The sequence below is a fragment of the Exserohilum turcica genome, assembly GCF_000359705.1.
Source record: "Exserohilum turcica Et28A unplaced genomic scaffold SETTUscaffold_8, whole genome shotgun sequence".
NCBI lineage: Eukaryota > Fungi > Ascomycota > Dothideomycetes > Pleosporales > Pleosporaceae > Exserohilum > Exserohilum turcicum.
This window is the reverse complement of record NW_007360299.1, coordinates 249,546-269,663: the sequence shown is the minus strand read 5'-3', so window position 1 is coordinate 269,663 and position 20,118 is coordinate 249,546. Positions and strand designations below refer to the sequence as shown.

At 55.0% G+C, this 20,118-nt stretch overlaps 6 protein-coding genes across 6 annotated transcripts; 3 read left to right on the top strand and 3 right to left on the bottom strand.

The window, feature by feature from the left end:
- Positions 1 to 580: 580 nt before the first annotated feature.
- SETTUDRAFT_122919 (uncharacterized protein) lies at positions 581 to 7,764 on the top strand (the record flags this gene model as incomplete). Its single annotated transcript, XM_008032620.1, has 1 exon — positions 581 to 7,764. One exon carries the CDS (start codon positions 581 to 583, stop codon positions 7,718 to 7,720), a length of 7,140 nt encoding a protein of 2,379 aa, XP_008030811.1. The 3' UTR covers positions 7,721 to 7,764.
- Positions 7,765 to 8,274: 510 nt separating this feature from the next.
- Positions 8,275 to 9,299, bottom strand: SETTUDRAFT_98884 (uncharacterized protein; the record flags this gene model as incomplete). Its single annotated transcript, XM_008032619.1, has 3 exons — positions 8,275 to 8,514; positions 8,613 to 9,066; positions 9,244 to 9,299. The coding sequence occupies 3 exons, from the start codon at positions 9,297 to 9,299 to the stop codon at positions 8,275 to 8,277; spliced, it is 750 nt and encodes a 249-aa protein (XP_008030810.1).
- Positions 9,300 to 11,192: 1,893 nt separating this feature from the next.
- On the bottom strand, positions 11,193 to 12,098 carry SETTUDRAFT_142692 (uncharacterized protein; the record flags this gene model as incomplete). Its single annotated transcript, XM_008032618.1, has 2 exons — positions 11,193 to 11,540; positions 11,593 to 12,098. The coding sequence occupies 2 exons, from the start codon at positions 12,096 to 12,098 to the stop codon at positions 11,507 to 11,509; spliced, it is 540 nt and encodes a 179-aa protein (XP_008030809.1). The 3' UTR covers positions 11,193 to 11,506.
- A 711-nt stretch (positions 12,099 to 12,809) lies between these two features.
- On the top strand, positions 12,810 to 13,808 carry SETTUDRAFT_23682 (uncharacterized protein; the record flags this gene model as incomplete). The annotated part of the gene is made up of 1 exon (XM_008032403.1): positions 12,810 to 13,808. The coding sequence occupies one exon, from the start codon at positions 12,810 to 12,812 to the stop codon at positions 13,806 to 13,808; it is 999 nt and encodes a 332-aa protein (XP_008030594.1).
- A 62-nt stretch (positions 13,809 to 13,870) lies between these two features.
- Positions 13,871 to 17,547, bottom strand: SETTUDRAFT_122912 (uncharacterized protein). Its single transcript, XM_008032617.1, has 6 exons — positions 17,188 to 17,547; positions 15,702 to 17,134; positions 15,621 to 15,672; positions 15,372 to 15,508; positions 14,695 to 15,193; positions 13,871 to 14,639 (listed from the first exon to the last, which is right to left on the bottom strand). Exons 1-6 carry the CDS (start codon positions 17,452 to 17,454, stop codon positions 13,923 to 13,925), a joined length of 3,105 nt encoding a protein of 1,034 aa, XP_008030808.1. The 5' UTR covers positions 17,455 to 17,547; the 3' UTR covers positions 13,871 to 13,922.
- Positions 17,548 to 18,558: 1,011 nt separating this feature from the next.
- SETTUDRAFT_165803 (uncharacterized protein) lies at positions 18,559 to 19,865 on the top strand. The gene is made up of 4 exons (XM_008032616.1): positions 18,559 to 18,775; positions 18,847 to 18,938; positions 18,992 to 19,356; positions 19,406 to 19,865. Exons 1-4 carry the CDS (start codon positions 18,634 to 18,636, stop codon positions 19,719 to 19,721), a joined length of 915 nt encoding a protein of 304 aa, XP_008030807.1. The 5' UTR covers positions 18,559 to 18,633; the 3' UTR covers positions 19,722 to 19,865.
- The last annotated feature ends 253 nt before the right edge of the window (positions 19,866 to 20,118 follow it).

Here is a 20,118-nt window from a genome sequence, read left to right as displayed (position 1 = left end):
GGTACTTGGGGATGCGATGCGCACGGCGGCGACTTATTCGATACTGCTCGCAGAGGAGCGAGATGCAACTCTGGTCCGTATCTCTTGCGCTCTATCTCGTTCTCTCTTGTTTTTCTTTCTCCCCCTCTCCCTCTCCATCTCCCTCTCCCCCCCTCCCCCCTCTCCGCCTTGCCGCCAACTGCACGATGGCGGGGCGCAGGAGCGGAAAAGGCTTGGCGGCAGCGCGTCATCGCCCGCTAGCATCACCGCCGTGCCTATGCGCAGCAACCACATCTCGTGATGGACGAGCTAGCTCTTGGAGCCTATCCTCGTCGCCTGGACGCTTCTGCGCCTGTCATCGCTCTTGTCATGAAAATGCCCCTTCTCTGACTCGCCCCAACGCCTCCCGCCCCGCCCCTCGCGACCCGGCACTTTTCTTTGTGCAAGTGACAGGCCTCCTTCGCACGCCGCTTCAGACCTGCTTCTCCCCCCCGTGAAGCCTGATGCCGTCCTCCACTGCCTGCTGCCGGACGCCTCTCCGCCTCCAGACGCCCGCAATTCACCTCTGCGCTCCACAGCCCCCAGCCCCCCACCTCTAGCCATGGCGGGGGACTCGCGCCGGGCGTCGCTGCAGCCTTCGCTGCACCAGATGCACCAAACGGCCTCGCGCTCCGACACCCTCACCACCTTTGACGACTTCACCGTCCCTCCCGCGCCCTCTGTCGTCGGCGAGCCCAAGGGAATCGATCTGGTCCAGGGCGGCTTCAGTGGCCTGTACAGCCGGCTGCGAGCCTCAGTGGGAGGTGGCAGGGAACAAACGCAACATGGCCAGGGCAGCAAAGCTGGCACACAACCGGCGTCTAGGCAGGCCGCCGCCAATTCAAGCCCTGCTGGCACTTCGGTCTCATCGCCCATTGTCGCCTCTGGACCGTCGTCGAGGCTGCAATCCCCAGCCACAGCCACTTTTCCTGAAACACTGCCTCCCTCGCGAGACTCCAACATGTCGAGTGCGACAATGACAAGCAAGGCCTCTCTTTCTACCACCCGGTCCCGCTTGTCCATCACTCCCAGCATCGAGCCTGGGCTCGCCGCCAGACAAGAAGACTCGCATGTTTTGAGCCCCGTCAGCACGCAATCCAAGTCCCATGGCGCCGCCCACATGGACCCACTGCGAAATGCCGCAGTCACAGCCGCCCAGAAGCTGGACTCCCCCCGGTTTGCGACCAACCGAGAGGATGCTGGTCGAAGACAAAAGAGTGACTTTGACCCGGCACTTCACGAGGGAGACGATGCAGGCGAAGATGATATGGCGGCTGTGAGAGGTGAAGGCGCTGCGAGCGAGAGTGCCAAGTTCAAGAGTTCAGCAGACTCATCCCGTGAAAGTTTAAATCGTGTCGCCTCGCGCGCGGATAGCCAATACCAGCCTCCTCGCTCTGCATCCAGCAAGGCGAGAGATCAGCTTGAAGCGTCTGCAGAGGGCGCACAGCCCAGTCACGCGGCTATGAATTCCCAGTCTTCACTGCAAAATCCCGATCAGCAACGTCCGCCCCTAGTTTCTGTTGGCCCCTCACACCTTCCAGGCTACAGGCCCTCAAGAGCTTCCTCTTCCGACGGCGTGAGCTCTGTCGTGACCTCCTCCACCATCCGCACTCCCACTGTCCCTCCAATCGAAGAGATCCAACGGCGAGCTCAAGCTGCCCCCGCTGGACAAACCGTTTCACGCAGCACCTTTACCCAAATGCGAAGAAAAATCCTGGATCGTGAGTTTTGGATGCGCGACGAGAATGCCAAAGCCTGCTTCTACTGCGGCGATGCCTTTACAACCTTCAGGCGCAAGCATCACTGTCGGACATGTGGCCAAATCTTTGATTCCAAGTGCACCTCGATCGTGTCTGGGAAGATGTTTGGCCAGGCGAGCAACCTCAAAGTGTGCAAGCCGTGTGAAAGCATCATATACGGCCACGATGACGACTCGTCCGACTTTACGGATGAAGGTGACCAAGCTTCATTGTACGATCATGGCGACCAGGTCCAGTACTCGGATAACGAAGATCCTGACTACGTTGAAAGCGATCATACCAAGATTGGGACGCCTACCATTAGCATTCCCATGTCCAGAAAGATTGGCAGTGAGAAGAAGCGTCGTTCGCATGTCATAGAAGTCGGTCCTCCGACACTGGCTCGGCCAAGTTCCTCGCGCTCTCTACGCTCCATGGCACGCCCGCGCTCCTCTAGTCATAAACGCCACACCACGAAACATCAACACATGCGAAACTTCAAACTAGACGACCGCGCACCTTTCCACCAATATCATGACAACTCACGCAGCCAACCCAGTCTGTCCGCTTTTCACCACGACAACATCATCGACCCAGACCTTGCGCCATTCATGTCTGACGAGGGTTCGAGTGAAGAAGAGCACGCCAACATTTTTGCAACGCTGAGGGAAGATCCTGCGGCTAATGCAAACCTGGACAGTGAGAAGGGTGGCCTGGGTGGCCTGTTAGCTGCAATGAGAAAGGGAAAATCAAGAGCCGGTGATAGAAGTGCCGTTAGTACAGGGCCCGCTCGAGATGCTGACAACATCAGCATCACAAGCCGAAATGGTAACCGGCCATCTCGGCGGAGGAACCTTAGCGTGAGCAGCGTGACCCATAGGGCCTCACCAAGGAGATCCAAGAGCAGCACCTTGTTGAGGCCATACACTGGCTATGGTGCCAGTGGGCCAGGCACACCGCAAATGCAGCCATCTCCCTCACCGACACCCTTAGGGTCGAGAATCACACGCAGTCCGTCAATGCAGGGTATGACGCCCAAGGTGGAACTCAACAAAGCCAGCCTTGACCATGCCCGAAAGCTGCTCATTCAGATGCTCAATGATGCAGGCGTACCACACGCATCCAGCTGGGAAAAAGCCCTGGTCCCAATATTGCGGCAGTGCACAGATGATGTCAATCCTGATGTGGATCGAGGCGATGACATTGATGTACGGAATTATATCAAGCTAAAGAAGATTCCAGGGGGCAAGCCAAAGGATACAGCCTACATTTCTGGCGTGGTCTTTACCAAGAACGTCGCCCTGCGGAGCATGCCACGTAGCATACCCAATCCTCGGATTGCAATCATAACCTTTGCAATCGAGTACGCACGACACCAAGCGCATTTCATGAGTCTGGAGCCCGTCATTGCACAGGAGCGTGAATATCTCCGTAATCTTGTCAGTCGTATAGTCGCGCTCGAACCACACGTTTTGCTCGTGCAGCGTAACGTGTCCGGCCTCGCACTCGAATTCTTAGAGCAAGAAGGGATAGCTGTGGTCCACAACGTCAAGCCAACAGTACTGAATGCGGTTGCCCGGTGCACGAATTCCAGGATGATCTCGTCTGTTGACAAGCTCGCGATAGACCCCTCTCATCTAGGGTCTTGCGGCAGCTTTGACGTGAAGACATATGTGCATAACAATGCAAAGAAGACTTACATCTTTCTCTCTGGATGCCAAAAGGAGCTTGGTTGCACAATTGTGCTAAGGGGTGCTAAGAATCAGGAACTCACAAGGTTGAAGCGCATCACCGAGTTTATGACTTATGTTGTGTATAACCTTCGCCTCGAGACCTGTTTGATGCGAGACGAGTTCATAGACACACCCACAACATCCATAACTGGTACTCTCTCCTCTAGCAGTGAGCAAGACGAGCAACAGGCCAAGAATTCCGGGGCTGACTCTACCACTCAACGACCAGACGCTGTGGGCGACGGCGACGGTAATCAGTCCAACGATGCCGCACCCTCTTACTACAGCGATATGGTTGAAAACCATCGCACCAAGATTCTCTCCTCATCGCCATTTGTCAAGTTTATGCAGCCCTATCTGCTTGAACAAGCCCGCCAGTATGAAGCGAAACTCGGTCACCTGAAGAAGCTCAAGAACCAGTACACCGCTGATGGCCACGATGAAGAGAAGCCAGGAGAGATGGGTCAGAAGTTTGAGCTTGTGCAGCCCGAGATGGTTCACACGGTCGTCGAAAAGGCCTCCAAACAGGTCCGAGAGTTCTTGTCAGCAGTGCATGCATCGGAATACGACAGAGCAATGCAGCAGTACATGACGCAGCGACGCCAATGGGAGCAATACCTGTCGGGAAACACGGATCTGTACGACCCATTCAACCATCAGAAAATCGCTGTTCTGTACAGTGTGGTCAACACGACAACCTCTACGCCCTGTATCGGACCTGAGATTATTGCCCTTGGCTTCTACCAGGAACACGACTACGACGACGGTTTCACACCAGACTGCACTCTGGGACAGTATGTGGAAGACTTGTGTACTTCGGCCGGTGTTGCTTGCGAAGTCGGCAACTGCGATCGAAGGATGCTCGATCATTCGCGTCAATATGTGCACGGAGAAGGCCAAATGACTGTGATTGTTCAAAAGCATCCTCCCAAGCTTAAGGGAATGTACCAAACCATTCTCATGTGGAGTTGCTGTCGGATATGCGGCCAAGAAACCCAGGCCTTTCCCATGTCGGAATGGAGTTGGAGGTACTCTTTCGCCAAATACCTCGAGTTGACCTTTTGGAGCACCCCGCTGCATCCCCGAGCTGGCGTATGCCCGCACGACATTCACAAGGATCACGTTCGCTACTTTGGGTACAACAACGTTGCTCTCCGAATTCAATACGACCCTGTGCCCATGTACGAGGTGATTGCGCCCAAGCCAAACGTCACGTGGAAGGTGGACAGCGACCTGAAGCTGAAGAACAGTCAGTATCTCATGATCGAGGAGAAGCTGGATCGCTTCATGGCCTCGCTCCGTGCCCGCATCCAGGGAATACATGTGGAAGACGTTATTCCAGAAAAGGTTGATTTGTGTCGGAAAGAAGTCGATCTCCTTCTGAAACGCGCAAACGAAGAGCACGAGTGGTTGAAAGCCAAGCTTCAAGACAAGTACATGAGCTCTAAGTACTACGAAATCATTCCCATGAACCGCGCGATCCGTGCCATTCAGGAAAAGGCCATCGCCTGGGATGTGACGTTTACGGAGTTTGAGCAGCAATTCTTTCCGTCTGAGCGCGATATCAGAAGGTATGCAAACATGCAGCTCAAGAGGTTCCTGGAGCGAGACGACTCGACGAGCTCACTAGCATCTGTCGAAGAGGGCACAGAGTCGGGTGCGGACGATTCGTACATTGATGAGAAAGACGAGTCGATAGCATTGTCGCCTAGGCCGTCCAACATGTCTCCTGAGATGGCTCGTGACATGTTGAGCTCTGTGGTTAAAGAAGAGAGTTCGACTTGCGACACATCCAACGAGACGCCTACGACGCCTGACAGCAAGACTCCTACTTCTCCAAAAGCGGCCGCAGATTTGCCAATCCAGACGACTCGCGAGGCAATTGAACGAGAAGACGTACGCCATTTGGATCTGGCCGTGTCCTCCAATTTCCCAGATAACCCGCCTGTTGCCAGTGAGGACTTGAACATTAGTCCCACTGTTGCTTCCGACCCTACCGGATACGACGAAGGATCGCCGACACCTACAAGCCCCCCCAAGGTCAACCCTATTGACAAGCATGTTGCAGAAGCGATTGACAATATGCCCACCAGTCCCTCGCCTTTGTCCTCTTTCCAAACCCCGTCTACGGAGAGCAAGATTCCTCGTCCGGTTGAGACCACTAAACGGGAGACTCCCCCAAGGCCAACAACACTCGTCAGAACACAATCACAGCCAGGAGGTATCGTCAAGCATGTAGGCACCTTTCCAGGATCGGCAGCTTTCAACAACTCGCCCACGACGCCAAAGGCTATCGCTAATGACAACGCCAAGGCGTTTGAACGCATGACAGAGCGACTAGGAATAGGCATGGGTGCTCCTAAGCAAACCAAGGCTTCCTCACGCATCCCGCGGTCTATCCCCTACAAGAGCCAGACCAAGGTGTCGAAGATTGCGCAGCACTTTGAGCAGTTGTCGAGAGAATTCCAGAACCAGCGTATGCGCGAACGACGTAATGATCGCGCTAGGCAAGTGCGTGCCTTTCCACTGGCGTCTTCCAAGCCCGTTGTCGAGGTATACAAGAATGTGCACGATGCTGTGCAGGAGAACGAGGATTCTGACGAAGATGTACCTGCCGAATCTCCATCCAGGGCTAGCCTTGACAACAGCACTCTGGATAACAGCACGTTTACGGAGCACACAGGTGACACAACAACAGCGCCTCAATCACCAATCGAAGAGCGGCAAGGCAAAGATGAAATGTCGGAAACTCTCGAAGGCGCCGAATCACCCAAATCCCAAGGCCGCTTCCCTTCGGACATGGACAACGACATGAGTGATACCGAGACTACCCCAGAGGATATTCCCCTACCCGACAGCCTCGCTAGTTCTCAGCTCTTGAACCTAAGTGACTCTCAACTGGAGAATTCGCTGGAGCTGCCCAAGCATGAGAAGAACACGCTGCTCAAGATTCTGACAAGCTTTTGGTCTGAGCGATCGGCTAGTGGCTGGACACCGCTCGAGTACCCGTTCTCGCAGATTGAGCATGTGTGGGAAAACTCGGATATTATCATTCGAGAGGACGAGCCTAGCTCCATCATCGCCTTGGCTTTATCCTGCCCCGACTATGTTGCCAAGCGACAATCATTCCGCGAGTTGGGCACAGGACCCGACGGCCACGTGGAGACTTTTGAAGAATCGGTTGAGCGTAACCTGCTGCACGAGGAGAATCACAACATTCGCTACAGTTTTACCAACCGTGGCGTGAAAGCGCATTGTAAGATTTTCTATGCGCAGTCGTTTGATGCCCTCCGCCGCAAATGCGGTGTTGCTGAACGTTTCGTCGAGTCTCTGTCGCGGTGTTCCAAATGGGATTCCAAGGGCGGAAAGTCCAAGTCCATTTTCTTGAAAACGCTCGACGACCGCTTTGTCCTCAAGTCGCTCTCTCCGGTAGAAGTCCAAGCCTTCTTCAAATTTGGCCCCAACTACTTTGCCTTTACGCATCAGAACCTCTTCAAGTCTCTGCCCAGCGTCATTGCGAAGATGTTTGGTCTTTTCCAGGTGCAGATCAAGACACCTACTGGCCGAGACTTTGACTGGTACATGCTCATCATGGAAAATCTTTTCTATGACCGCGAACCCAACCGGCGCTATGACTTGAAGGGCAGCATGCGCAACCGCAAGATTCAAGCCACGGGTGAGCGCGACGAGGTGCTCCTTGACGAAAACCTGGTGGACATCATCTACTCGGAAACGCCCATTTTCGTTCGCGAACACACCAAGAAGCTGCTCAAAGCTAGCGTCTTTAACGACACGCTGTTCCTCTCGCAAAACAATGTCATGGACTACTCGCTCATGGCTGGCTTCGATGACACGAACCGCGAGATTATTGTCGGCATCATCGATTGCATCCGGACGTACACGTGGGACAAGAAGCTAGAGAGTTGGATCAAAGACCGTGGCAAGAACAAGCCGACAATCACATCGCCTCGCGATTACCGAAACCGGTTCAGGATTGCCATGGAAAAGTATATTCTGCAAGCGCCCAACTGCTGGCATCAGTTCAGTGGTAGGCTGGTGGGTCAGGGCATAGATGGGCGTAGAAACATGGCAGATGGAGCTGCGCAGCCCGCGGATCATGGACACAAGAGAGAGTTTAGCATATCGAGCACAACAGGATCGACAGGTGGAAGGGATATGGGTGCGACATTGGCGTGGGGGGTGAATCCACGAGATGGAAGGAGAATTTGAAGAGCTTGAAGTATGAGAGATGATTGGCTAGCATAGCGTTGGTGTTTTGGGGGTTGTGTTGGCGTTGGTGTGGAGGTTGTGGATTTTGGCGTTTCTTTTTTTTTCTTTGTTGCTTTCTTTCCATCTTGAAGCTGCAATGGAGCATCAAGTCGGAGTATGATAATCCTTTGGTTGCTATTTTGTATGCATACAATGACAGTGGGTTTGGAGAGATGCAATTGAGGAATCGTTGTTTGAGCAATGCTGTGGCGCGTTGTCAATGCTAGACGTTGCGATATTGACATGGCAGGAGTGTTTGTTGAGGGTTTCACACAAGCATCGGCACCAAGATCCAAATGAGACAACTTTCAATTGAATACCACATGTAAGCACATATATACACGGCACAAGATCTATACACAAGAATGGTAGTGCTGGCACACACACACACACACACACATGCCAGGCAGGCTACCCAACGACCGAGTAGAATCAGTCAGTCTCATGGCTTCATCCCGAGAGCCAAGAGAGGAAGAAGAAGAGAAAACAAGCCTGACGAAGCCTTTTTTTCTTATCTAAAAAGGCTTGAGCGTGTCGAGGTTCCGGGACTGGACCGAGTATCCGTCGGCCGAGTAGCCAGAGGTAAAGTACGTCTTGGCCTTGAGGTCGCCCTTCATGGTCCACAGCATCCAGTTGAGAATGGCCTTGCCGAAGCGGCCGCCATCCTTGTCGAACAGGGTGCCGCCGTGGCCGACGGGAATGTTGCCCTTCCACACGGGAGTCGTGGCTGGCATGTTCTTGTAGTCGCGCTCGGCCTGGACATCAAATCAGCATCTACTCCTCCAACTACTTTCCCTACTCCCAATCCCACAGAGCGAAGACGGAAGAGGACAAGGGAGAGAACGGAACTTACATTGTTATACGCGATATCCCCCGTTCCACCCATGACAAACAGAATCGGCTTCTTCCAGCTCTTGGCTGCATCCGTGTTGCTCAGGAGGCCCGAGCTAATCACACCGATGGTATCGACGCGCGCATCGTTGATGTTGTCGAGGGCCTCGACGCCGCCGCACGAAAAGCCCGCTGCCATGATCTTGCTGGCATCCACGTTCTTGTAGTCGCCGGTTCCAGCTACCTTGGATACCCAGTCGATAGCCGCCTTCATCGTCTGCGCGTTGGACGAGCCGCCGCCCGTGGGCGCGCCCTCGGCAATCGCAATGAAGCCGTACGACGCAATGTTTTGCAGTAGCGCGCTGTTGGATTTTCCATCCGTGCTGCACGCGCCGTTGCCCCAGACGAGCACGGGGAGCTTCTCGTTGCTCGCGTTGCTGCCCGTGGGATAGTAGATTGTGTGGCCGGAGAGTCCGCTGTCGGTTTTGAAGACGCCGGGGCCAAAGGGTCCGGAGCCGGATCCTTGCTGTTTGTTTTCATGTTAGCTTTTTTGCTGGGGGTTCGGGTCACGTGTGTGTGGGTGGAAAGAGAGAGAAGGAGAGAAAGAGAGAGGGTAACATACGTTTTGGCGCGTCTCAATGGTCACGGGCGACGCACTGATGGTGTCGATGAAGAGGGCCGCAAGGGCAATGGTAAATGCGTTCTTCATATTTGGCAAGAGTCTTGTGTAGAACTACAGAACCAAGCTGTGTACGTGTATATATATATATATGTAAGAGAAGATAAGAGAAGCAAAAAAGAGCAAGTCGATTGCTGCAAAAGTGAATGGTTGTGATATCGAGTCTAGTCACCTTGGGGATGCCCACTTGTTCTTATATACACCGAATATAGCTCCCCCCCCTCCCGGTGGAACTCTTTGACCTTGGCTGCCCCCATTTCCCGCTTTGCCACTTTATCTCCTAATTCTTTTTTGGGGGAGGGAGGGAGGGAGGGGTGGTGTGTGCCCGCTGGGACTGGGGTATGGGTGCACACCCGCAATGGGAACTTGGTTCTTCAGAACTAACTCTTGTCTGTCTGTCTGTTTTTTTATTTCTATCCGATACAAGTTGTTTGGAGGGGGGACCCACACTTGGAAGGGGGGGGGGCACCCCATGACATTGACATACCCATGACACTGTCCCGAAAAAAAAATGGCAACATGGGTTTAATATGTTTCGCTGGCTAAATGCGTCCAGAAGCTCGGACATGCTATGGGGAAATGGGCAGCTTTGTTTCGTTTGGTGCTTTTGATCGGGCCTAAGTATGGGCACTGGCGGAGAGTAAGGGTGGTGCGCGCGGACGGGGCAAGTAGTGCCGATGATGATGATGATGGGGTTGTTTGAAACAGCCGCACTGGATGGGCGGGGGCAAATGTTTCTCCTGGGGTACAGTAGGACGGGATCGGAGGGGCTTCTGGTCGTCTGTGCATATTATGTGGTATTAAATGAATGAAAGCCTTTGCACAAATGTTTCCCCGTGTGAGCGGGTTCTTTTTTGTTTCTTTTGCTTGGCTTGGCTTTGGCCAAGACTGTCACTTAGTGGATTGCATGATTATACGAGGCTTGTGTGGAGATATGAGGCTTTTATTCTGTGTGAATTGAGTACATGTAGACAGTGGTCGTGAGTAGTGTATGCTGACGACTACTATAGCTGTATGACTACGCACGCACCCAAACTCGTATAAGATGGAAAACAATCCAACCCAATAAGCTTTCGTAACCTGTCACAAAGATGCTTAATTTGCAAAGTCAAAGTACGAAGACAGTGAGAGTGCCCTTTGCGTGCAACATCAGAAGCCCCCCCCCCTTCACTTCTGCATGTGGAAAATTTCACGACAGGGACACCCGTCCGAGTCAAACGGGCGGCGCACTAGTGCTTCAGGTTAATCTGGTCAACGGTGCAACAAGGGCTTGGCCGGTGGTTAAGATGGGTAATTGTGGAGACCAATTCGGTATTGCGGGATTCGGTATTAATGCGGATCGTGCATGGCTCTGCGATCTGGCAGATCTGTGAGTGTGTTGAGGAATGCGGGGGAAATATATAACAGTGCATCGGCAATTAATACAGATGCCAGATCAGGATTCTCCCCGCCATTTCAGCTGGCTATGGGGGGGGGGGTGTATCATGGAGACATGTTCCTCGGCCTGACGTCACGGATTTGGTAGCATGGGCAATGCTTTCTCATGGTGAGGCATTCTCGGGGCACTTCGGCGGTCCCTAATCCGCCGATCTCTTACGCCAAGAAGGGGGGGGGAGCGGACCTTTGCAACGGTCGTGGGCGGGCTGGACGCCCATGTTTTAGATTGTGTATGTGTTTTTCCTGTTTTTTTCCCCTTCCACATCCCACCACTCGCATTTCCACATACTACACCTTGGGATCGTGTGATGATGCACACCTGGTTAGACCGTACGATTTACTCTCGGTAAAAACTCATCCGTACCCGTCCGTCAGCTTATGTCTGACCTCACCTTTTCAACCGAACGGCATTTACATGCTTCTTATACGACTACTCTGCGACGGATGACATGAGGGGCGTGTGCACATGCTGGGGAGTATGGAAAAAAGAAAGAAAAGTATTGGTGTTTTGCACTATGTCTGTCTGCGGCCGGACAGGAACACGAGCCAGTCCCCCTTGATATTTCTCGACCAAGTAAGCTTAGTATGATGTGTTGTATCCTGTAAAGGGAACACGGTCAATCCCTTCACACGCAGGCCCTGACCAATCTGCCAAAGCATGTAACCGAATTTAGCATGTTGAATCAAGGACCTCCAAGCCGCTGCCACGTAAACCACGCTTCATGCTCAGGCTCATGTCTCGACTTGTTTCCGGAGAGCTGCTGACGCCTGTCCACTACTGCCGAGAATGCTCGCTGCATCTAGACACGCGAAGGACCGAACCATCGCTTTCTTCTACGCACTGTTAGCTTCCGCAACGCGTGTTTTGGAGTCGGGCTAAACTAACCCTGTCGTCGTGGCTGGAGCCGCAGTGCCACCACCAGCCGCAGCAGTAGGACCACGAGCAGACGTCGCACCATGCCGCTTCCACGCCAAGACACCCATGATGAAGCTAATGAACCACAAGATAGCGGCCATGAAAGCAAAAGCCTGCGCGGCATTCCACTTTCCACACAGTCCGTTTCTCAGGCTCATTTCGTCCCAGTCCCACGTGCTGCCGCAGTGCATGGCATCGGCGTACCAGTCCTGAAGCAGGCCGAAGACGGCGAACCACGCGCCGCAGAACAAGAGGTCTGCGATGACGTGGGCGAGGGGAATGGCCGTGCTGGGAACGAGCCAGAAGAGAGCCGTAGCCAGCGACACGGCGGCTATGATGGCGCTGTAGAGACGTCCAAAGGGGCCGATGCTGTGCTTGTGCTCCAGGTGGAGGAAGTAAGATGTCAGACCTAGGACCACGGCCGCACAAATGAATTGCGCGAGGCGCAGGGCCATGAGGATAGAGCGGGAGACCATGGTGTCTTGACCTGTTGGTGTGATGTGTGATGCTGATGGTATGATGGTGCTGATGAGTGTAGATTGATTGAAGTGGTTTGGAGAAAGCTGTGATGAGTTTTGTGGTGGGTATGAGAAGCAGTGACACCAGTCGTGCAGACGAAGTTTTGTCCCTCACCTTGCCGCCAGGGTCTCGAGCTTCACCTGTTGTTTGCTTGCAGGCAGGCAGGCAGCAGCGCGTCAACCCGACCTTCACCTCGTTACACATTGACGTGGATCCACCGACAGCATGGTAAACACCGAATTCTCTCTCCTCAACCTAATCCCAGTGCCCCTCACTTGACTGCATCCCCAATGCCTCTGCAGCACATGTGCAACGAAACCACGTCGATGGAGTGACGTTGGCTCAGCCGCTCAATGATTGGACAATGGCTGTTTTCGCCCCGTTGAGCTGGGCATGCAGACAACCAACACCAGAAAAAGCAACGGTCCTATCAACGCTCACCAGCCGTCAAACACCAAAGAACGCACGTCATACCGACTATATTATACAGGCACAGCCATCTCCACAATCTAATTCCCAACTAACTCGTCTTGTTCAAGCCCCCGTTCGTTATCAAACCCCCCACCCATCTACCTACCTACCCCACTATACTTACTCAACATACATACATAGACCATTTCCAGACCAGCCCCCAATACCCCCCGTGGATCATATCCAACACCACCACCATGGCGCAACCCCACGCCACCATTGCCATCCTCTCAATTGGCCAAATGGGCCTCGGCATCGCCGCACTGCTGCAATCCAACAACTACACCATCACCACCACCCTCAACGGACGCAGCCCCGCAACACGGGACCGCGCCGCCTCGCTCGGCATCCGGGTACTCGATACAGACGAAGAACTCGTTGCAACTGCAGACTACCTCCTCAGCATCGTGCCGCCGCGCGACGCCGTCGCAACAGCCGAGCGAGTGATTGCTGCGCTGCAGAAAGGATGTCGAGCCGCACCATCAGAACCCCGGAAACACTGCTTGTACTATCTAGATCTGAATGCCGTAAGCACATCTACCGCGCGCGGCACAGCATCGCTATTTGAAAACAACGGAATGCAAGACCAAGTCCGGTATATAGACGGCTGTATCATTGGGACGCCACCTCGTGCCCCCTCCTCTCCATCATCCTCACCACAAAGCAGCAGCAGCACCACCACCACCACCACCAACACCACAGATGCCACCTCCCTCTCCTCCTGGTACCGCCCCGGAATCCCGTTATCAGGCCCAGCTGTACTGCCAGACGCACATTTAGCTTCAGTCCTCAACACGCGGCATCTGGGCCCGCAAGTCGGCACAGCCAGCGGCTTGAAATGCTGTTTCGCGGCGCTGACAAAGGGCTTTACGGGACTGGCGCTACAAGCGTTTACCACGGCGGAATCGCTCGGCGTGCTGCCGGATCTACTGTCATACATGGACGTGTATAATCCCGGGGCGCGTGCAAAGGCCGAAAGGGGGGTTGTGGCGTGCACGGGGAAGGCGTACCGCTGGGTTGAAGAGATGCGCCAGATAGGCGAGTGTTTTGACGACGAGGGCGGGTGGACAAGTGCCAGTGTGTTTCGAGAGCTTGCAGCTGTGTTTCAGCGGCTGGCGGATGTGGTGGAGCACGAGGGGGGCAGTGAGGGTATGAGTGATGTACGTGGTGTTGTGGGGGCGTTGGGTGGTATGTAGTAGTCCGCAAGAAGTGGATAGGAAATGAAGATGACATGTTTAGATTATCATGTTTGTAACATGCAGAGAGAAGATAGCTCCATTTCTCGTCATGCGTATTTCGCAATCCCGATACTACGCCGCCAACCCCTCATACACGCCCTTCTCGGCCATGAACCACGCGGGAATCACCTTGCCATCGCCATTCGGCAGCACCTGCGCCGCAAGCATACCCGCAACATCCTTTTCGCGGTCCGCCCACCAGAAGCAGTTGCACAGCCCCATCCACCACAGCGTGTTGCTGCCGCGCCCCGTCTGCCCGGGCTCGATGGTAAGGAAGCCGCCAAACGCCCAGCCTTGCGGCGGATTGCCCGGCTGCGGATACATCTCATCCGCCGCGTTCATGAGCAGCGGGTTCGCAGGCGCCAGGCCCGCACGCGCAAAGTCCGGTTGATCAGGGATCTGGTTTTCCCACAGGAGATCGACCGATTCCTTCTTCAGGATCTGTTTTTGCGTCAGGGGGCTCGTGCCGTTGTTGATTAGGACCGCGAGTATCTTGACGTATTCCTTGGGCTTGGAGAAGAGGCCTGCGCCGCCGGACTGGAGAAAGTCGTTTTGCTTTTCCGGTGGGCACGACAGCGGGCCCATGTAGAGATGCTCGTTTTCTCGGAGGCTGCCAGAGGCGTCGCGCTGGTGCATGTGCGCCAGGTGCTTTTGCGTCGCGGGTGAGGGGAACATGGTGGCGCCGTCGGCGGGGATGTCGAGAGGCGTGAAGATGTGCTCTTGGAAATACTCGCCCAGTGTTTGGCCAGTTACGCGTTCGAGAATGACACCCGCCCAGTCAATGTTAAGCTGTGATCATGTTTTAGTTCCTATATCGCCAATCGTGTGAACGGTGGAGACTTACTCCATATTCCCACATGCTACCAGGCTGGTTCACCAGCCTTGCATTCAAGACATCGTTCTTGTCTCCATGGGCTCCTTCGATACCGTCTCTCTGGATCCTTGGATCGAGGAATGCGTATGCGAACCCTGCTGTGTGGCTCAGCAGCATACGCACGGTAATGCCCTTCTCTTGCTCCACGCCATTGACTCCATCAGGGTACACCTTCTTCTCGGCAAGCTCTGGTGCAATCTTCTTGACAAACTCGGCGTCATCTAGAGATATCTTTCCTTGCTCAACAAGCTGCAACACCGCAATGGCTGTCACGAGTTTTGTGCACGAGGCAATCCAGAAAATGGTAGCGGAAGCATCCATGGGCTCGGCCGAGTCTACGCCAAGCGTGCCAGACGCATGTTCGACGAGGGTTTTGCCCGACTTGTCAATTGCATGGAAGACGAGACCAGGTGAGCCATCTTTGACAAAGCTGTCAAGTGTGTTTTTGATGGTCTCAGTGCTTTGGCTGCTGAGTGACATTGTGACAGAATGGTTGATCAGAAGTGCAAAGAGAATAACAAATCACAAGAGGGGCGTATGGAGGAACAGAAAACACTGAGATACATGGTCTATTAAAGTCGATTTATTCAGAGCAGTGGGCCTATCAGCCAAGAAGTCGGTCATAGGGGAGCGCCATTAGCGCCCACTACCCCGCTGCGGGGACGTGGAACGTATCGTTGGCCCTGCAACATCTGTGGCTCGGATGTATCGTGCTAGCATCGTGTAACCGATTTTCAAATCCAATACCCAGTCCAAGCCGACCTTTGTGAGGCATTGATAAGGACTACCAGTCTGTCGATGCTGATTGCCTGCAATCGGAGAGGATTCTAAGGCACGAAGCTCCCAGCACAAGCCGAGGATCGATGGATGCTGATAACAAGTCAAGTGAGCACCACGTACAATCGAGGTACTGGTACCAAGGTCTTACGTACAGCGTTGTCAGACCCGCTTAGTGCTGACTAGGACGCCTGAATCACGTTCGCTTCAGTACCGACGTCAGCTCTTTCAACGCAGCCATTACAAGAGGAACGGTGATGGGGCCTAGCAGGGGCAGATAGACGGCGACTTTGTGCTCGTCTGGAAAGTAAACTTGGCCAACCATGGAGCGCTCAAAGAAGGCCTTTTCAGCGGCCACCTCTGCAGCTCGGGCGTGTTCTAAAGCACAGGGGAAACGGCCATCTCGGAGGTCGTTGCAAGCTTGCTGCAGATGCGCAATGGTATGATGTGTAGATTGAGCCACGTTGTCAGGGACTGGGATAGAAGGAAGCTTCTGATAGACTTGGGCCAAGGCACCCAGAGTCGAGGACGCAGAGAAGATGAGTGAAGCAGCCCGCACGCGCTCCAGAGTTGAAATGCGCAAGGGTAGCGAAGCTGGGCTTTGAGGCAGACCGAACAGCGAGATGAGCTGATTCAAAAAGGTCTGCATGGCCGGCGCAAGCATGTCCACAGTGAGCGCTGACGGGGTGTCTGACTCGCTTGGCAGATTCAAGATGTGCACACCTCCCCATTGCGGAATTAACCAGCTGTTGCCTCCATTCTCCTTCACCAGGAGCGGAGACTGCGCGCGATCCGGGACGTAGAGTATGAAATTGACTGTTGGCCCTTCGCCAATGCTGGGGCTCAGGGGCCACTCGGCGGCATTGATGAATCCGCTCAAGTCTTCCCTGCGAAGTGTCCATGCTTTTGTTTCTGCATCGTATTCGGGCTGTCGGATGGAAGGGGTATATCCGGCGTATAGTTGTACTTGAGTATCGACGGTGAAGTTGCTGATGGCGGAGAAGGCATCGAGCAGGGGGTTCATATACGTCTCGAGTGCTGCCTCAATGTCCCATTGCGAGGGGGCGTATGACGGACTGAACAGAGAAAAGGTCAGGTGGTATGTAGGCGCATACTTGAGGGCGCGGGTGGATTGGCGCTGTAGCTCTGCGGACGTCTCGGGGGAGAGAGCCTTGATCTTGGCCGCATGGGCGCCCGAGGAGGCGGAGAGCACATGGACCAGCTGGGCTTGTTCCTCGGCAAAGATGTTGTGTAGCTCCTGGGCGAGGAACGTAGCAAGACTCGAGCCGGTCGACGACTGTGGGGGAATCTGGTTGGGCGAGTAGTATACGTCGAGTGTAGGCGCATAGGGCTGCAGGTGTGAACGCGGCGTTGCGCCAGTCTCGACAGGTATCAATCGGACGACGAGAACCACGTCCCTGTCGTCGCTGGGAATGCTTGCTCCGTCACTGACGACTTGTTGCGAGGCATTGGCCTGAGACGGGGGATCGGCGAGCATCAGACGGAGATGGTGCGCTGAGAAATCATTGAGGTCGTCGAGGGCATGCTGCGTAGTGCGGATGAGGTGCTGGGCGTCCGACGAGGGAATGGGCGCTTCGACGGCGATGCGTAGAGGAAAGACTGGTTTGCAGACCTGCAATGGTGTCAACTTGGGTCGTGGCTTGGTGTGCACAACACGAAGCATACCTTGCCCTCAGCCCAGTCTGTCATTTCCTGCAGCGGCAACTCCGCCCGGTAGATGGCCGTAGTCTTGAGCCATACTGGCAGGCCCAGGAACAACACGACGGCCCAAAAGGAGACGATTGACCATCGGCGCAGCCACAGGCTTTCCTTTGACTCTGGAGGGAGCTGCTTCTGCGGGGTAGCAGCGACTGGTGGCGCTGCAGAGTCCCGAGGTGGCGCCGGCTTCGAATTGCCCGTCAGCGACGCGTCGGTGCTTGTTGGTGCCGCCATGTTGCGGTTGAAGTTGTCGACGTTGGTCCTCAGGACAATGTCGCGCTATGATGCGCGTCCGTGCGCCTCTCCACCAAGTAGTAGCAGTAGGTCGGCCGCACACCAACGACCAGCCCACGGCGCCATTACTCGCTGGCAGCCCATGTTGCAAGGTGTTGACGTAGCCACGAAGTTTATTTTTCGAGATTGGTGCTTTCTCTCTCGGCCCGTATGCTGGACTGGCTTGCATTCGTGGGTTTGGACGGCCGCTTGCCAACGCACGTATACTTCTTTTCTCAGCGGTATTTCGGCCGAGGAACCGCTCTGATATGCAGCCGCCCGGGTTGCTGGATCGGATGTCGGACAGGCCGTGTCTCTGTGCCACGTCTCCAATGCTTGTCGTGGGCCGACTGCCATGTCCCAGTCGGCTCTGGTGTTCTGCTCCATCCCTCCAGCCCACGCGTGCAGGGGTGATATGGCCATTGAAAAGACGTGGATTGAAGATGCAGTTGACGGGCCGTGTTCTCATGGCCAGCTTGATTGGCGTGGCCAGTTTCGAGAAGGGCTGCTCGGCAGGTCTGTTCCGCACACTCCCAAGCGGCCATGTCCATGCTCAATGTGCTTCTTGTTCACGCTTCCATCGTGCCAGCGAATCCACTCTTGCGGCAGAATTAGGCTGGTGTCGTACGGCGGTCACGCCAGGCGCGTGCCTGTGAACGGCTGGTCTGTGCACTGTCGTTTGAATGCGTGCCCGTAGGCTGCTCTGCCGTGAATCCAAGTGCTCGCTGTGCAGCCATTGTGTCCTGTCTTTGCAGCGCACGATGCCGGCGACTCCAAGGCTCCCCAAAACGCAGCCGGGGGCGTCCAGGCACGCGTGTGGTTGCTGGGTCGCGGCAAGGTTTCAGTGGCTCACGGCTTGGATCGCCCTGTTGCCCCGCCCGGCTAGGCTGCAATGGGCGGATTAGCGGTCCGTGCCATGCGGGGTTGCATATCTGGGGAAGCGACTCGACACACTGTGACGCGGTGCTCACGAGATCGGGAAGCTGCTACCCCTCTTAGCTGAGAGAGCTTCGCCCCTTCCCGCCGCTTCCTTTCTCCTTTCCTTCATACACACACACATACACACACACGCAATACTTTGATGCTCCATCCCGCAACCCTCTCAATTCATCCCATCCCAATCACACATAGTCATTCACGATGAGTGCAGTTGCAGACAACACCGATGGCCCCGTCGAGCAGGTCAAGGTGTTGTTTGCTCTCTTTGACAAGTACAATACGCTCGACGTGGCCGGTCCTCTCGAGGTTCTGAGCCGCTCTCTCCAGGACCTCAAAGACCCCAGTGAGCCACCACCAGCCCGGCTGCCCTATTCACTGGTGTGGCCCAATTGACTGCTCGCTCACATTTCATAGACAGCAAGGCCTTCAATTGCCAGTTTGTCGGCACCTCGGCTGCCATGACCTCGGTCCAGGGTCTTACCATCAAGGCCGACATGGACTACGAGGTACGCAGCGCCTTGCAGAACGCCGCAGAGGCCGTGCTAACTCTGTGGCCCAGGACGCCAACAACGAGCTCGACGATTTCGACGTCATCATCGTTCCCGGTGGTGAGGGCGTCTTCGACGTGCTCAAGAACAAAAGCGAGCCCTTGAGCCTCCTGACCAAGTACGTGGAGCTTCAGGAGAAGAACCCCGTCAAGGAGCGCACCATCCTCGCCATCGACGTGGGTGCTCTGCTCCTGGCCCAGCAAGGCATGCTCGAAGGCCTTGCTGCCACGACGCACCCAGACTACTACGTCCGCCTCGAGACCATCTGCCAGGAAGCGGCTAGGCGAGACATGTCGATGCGTACAGACGTCATGGAGGAGCGATACGTTGTCAACAATGCTCGCTTCGATCTGGGCGAAAACCCCGACGAAAACCCGTTAGTCCAGCCCCAGCAGTGCAGCCCTGGCACGAGCTAACCGCCACAGGTACATTATCAAGAGGTCGCGAGAGCTACCCACTGTGCCTGAGGGCCCCAACACGGCTCATGCCCGCAGAAAGTCGATAGCCCGCAAGGGCAGCAACGCCTGGCGCGACTCTCGCCGCCGCGAGTCGATTGCCAGGCGCGAGTCGATGCCCCTGGGCGGTATGCGTGTCATCACCACTGGCGGCGTCACTGCTGGTCTCGACGCCAGCCTGTACTTGGTGGGTTCTCTCGCATCTCACGACTCGGCCCTGGAGGTCGCCCGTGTCATGCAGTATACTTGGGTTAAGGGCGTTACGGTGGATGCGATCGATGTTTGAGTCGCGGCTCAGCACAGCAAGCGAAGGCGTTTACGGGATAGGGTAAGATTACGATCGAGGCAATTGTGTGTAACATGTCGGGCATCTCAGAGATGGACCACGACGAATCATGTAAGGATTCAATAAGAAATGTAAAGAATTAAGAAATACCAAATGCTGCTTATCGCGGGTGATGGTGGCGGCACAGCGAGCCGGCGCGCTTGGCTCCACGGCTCCACAGCTCCACTTCCATTCCAGCCCCCTCATGCGCACGCCATTGTCGACATTCAGCACGCGAAGACGCTACAACGACTGGCGCATGTCGGACGATGCGAGGATATGATGGAGCGGCCAATGATGAATTCCTAGTGGCACCCTCTTGTTCCGCGGCTGCGAGATGAAGCTCGAGACGGTGAAG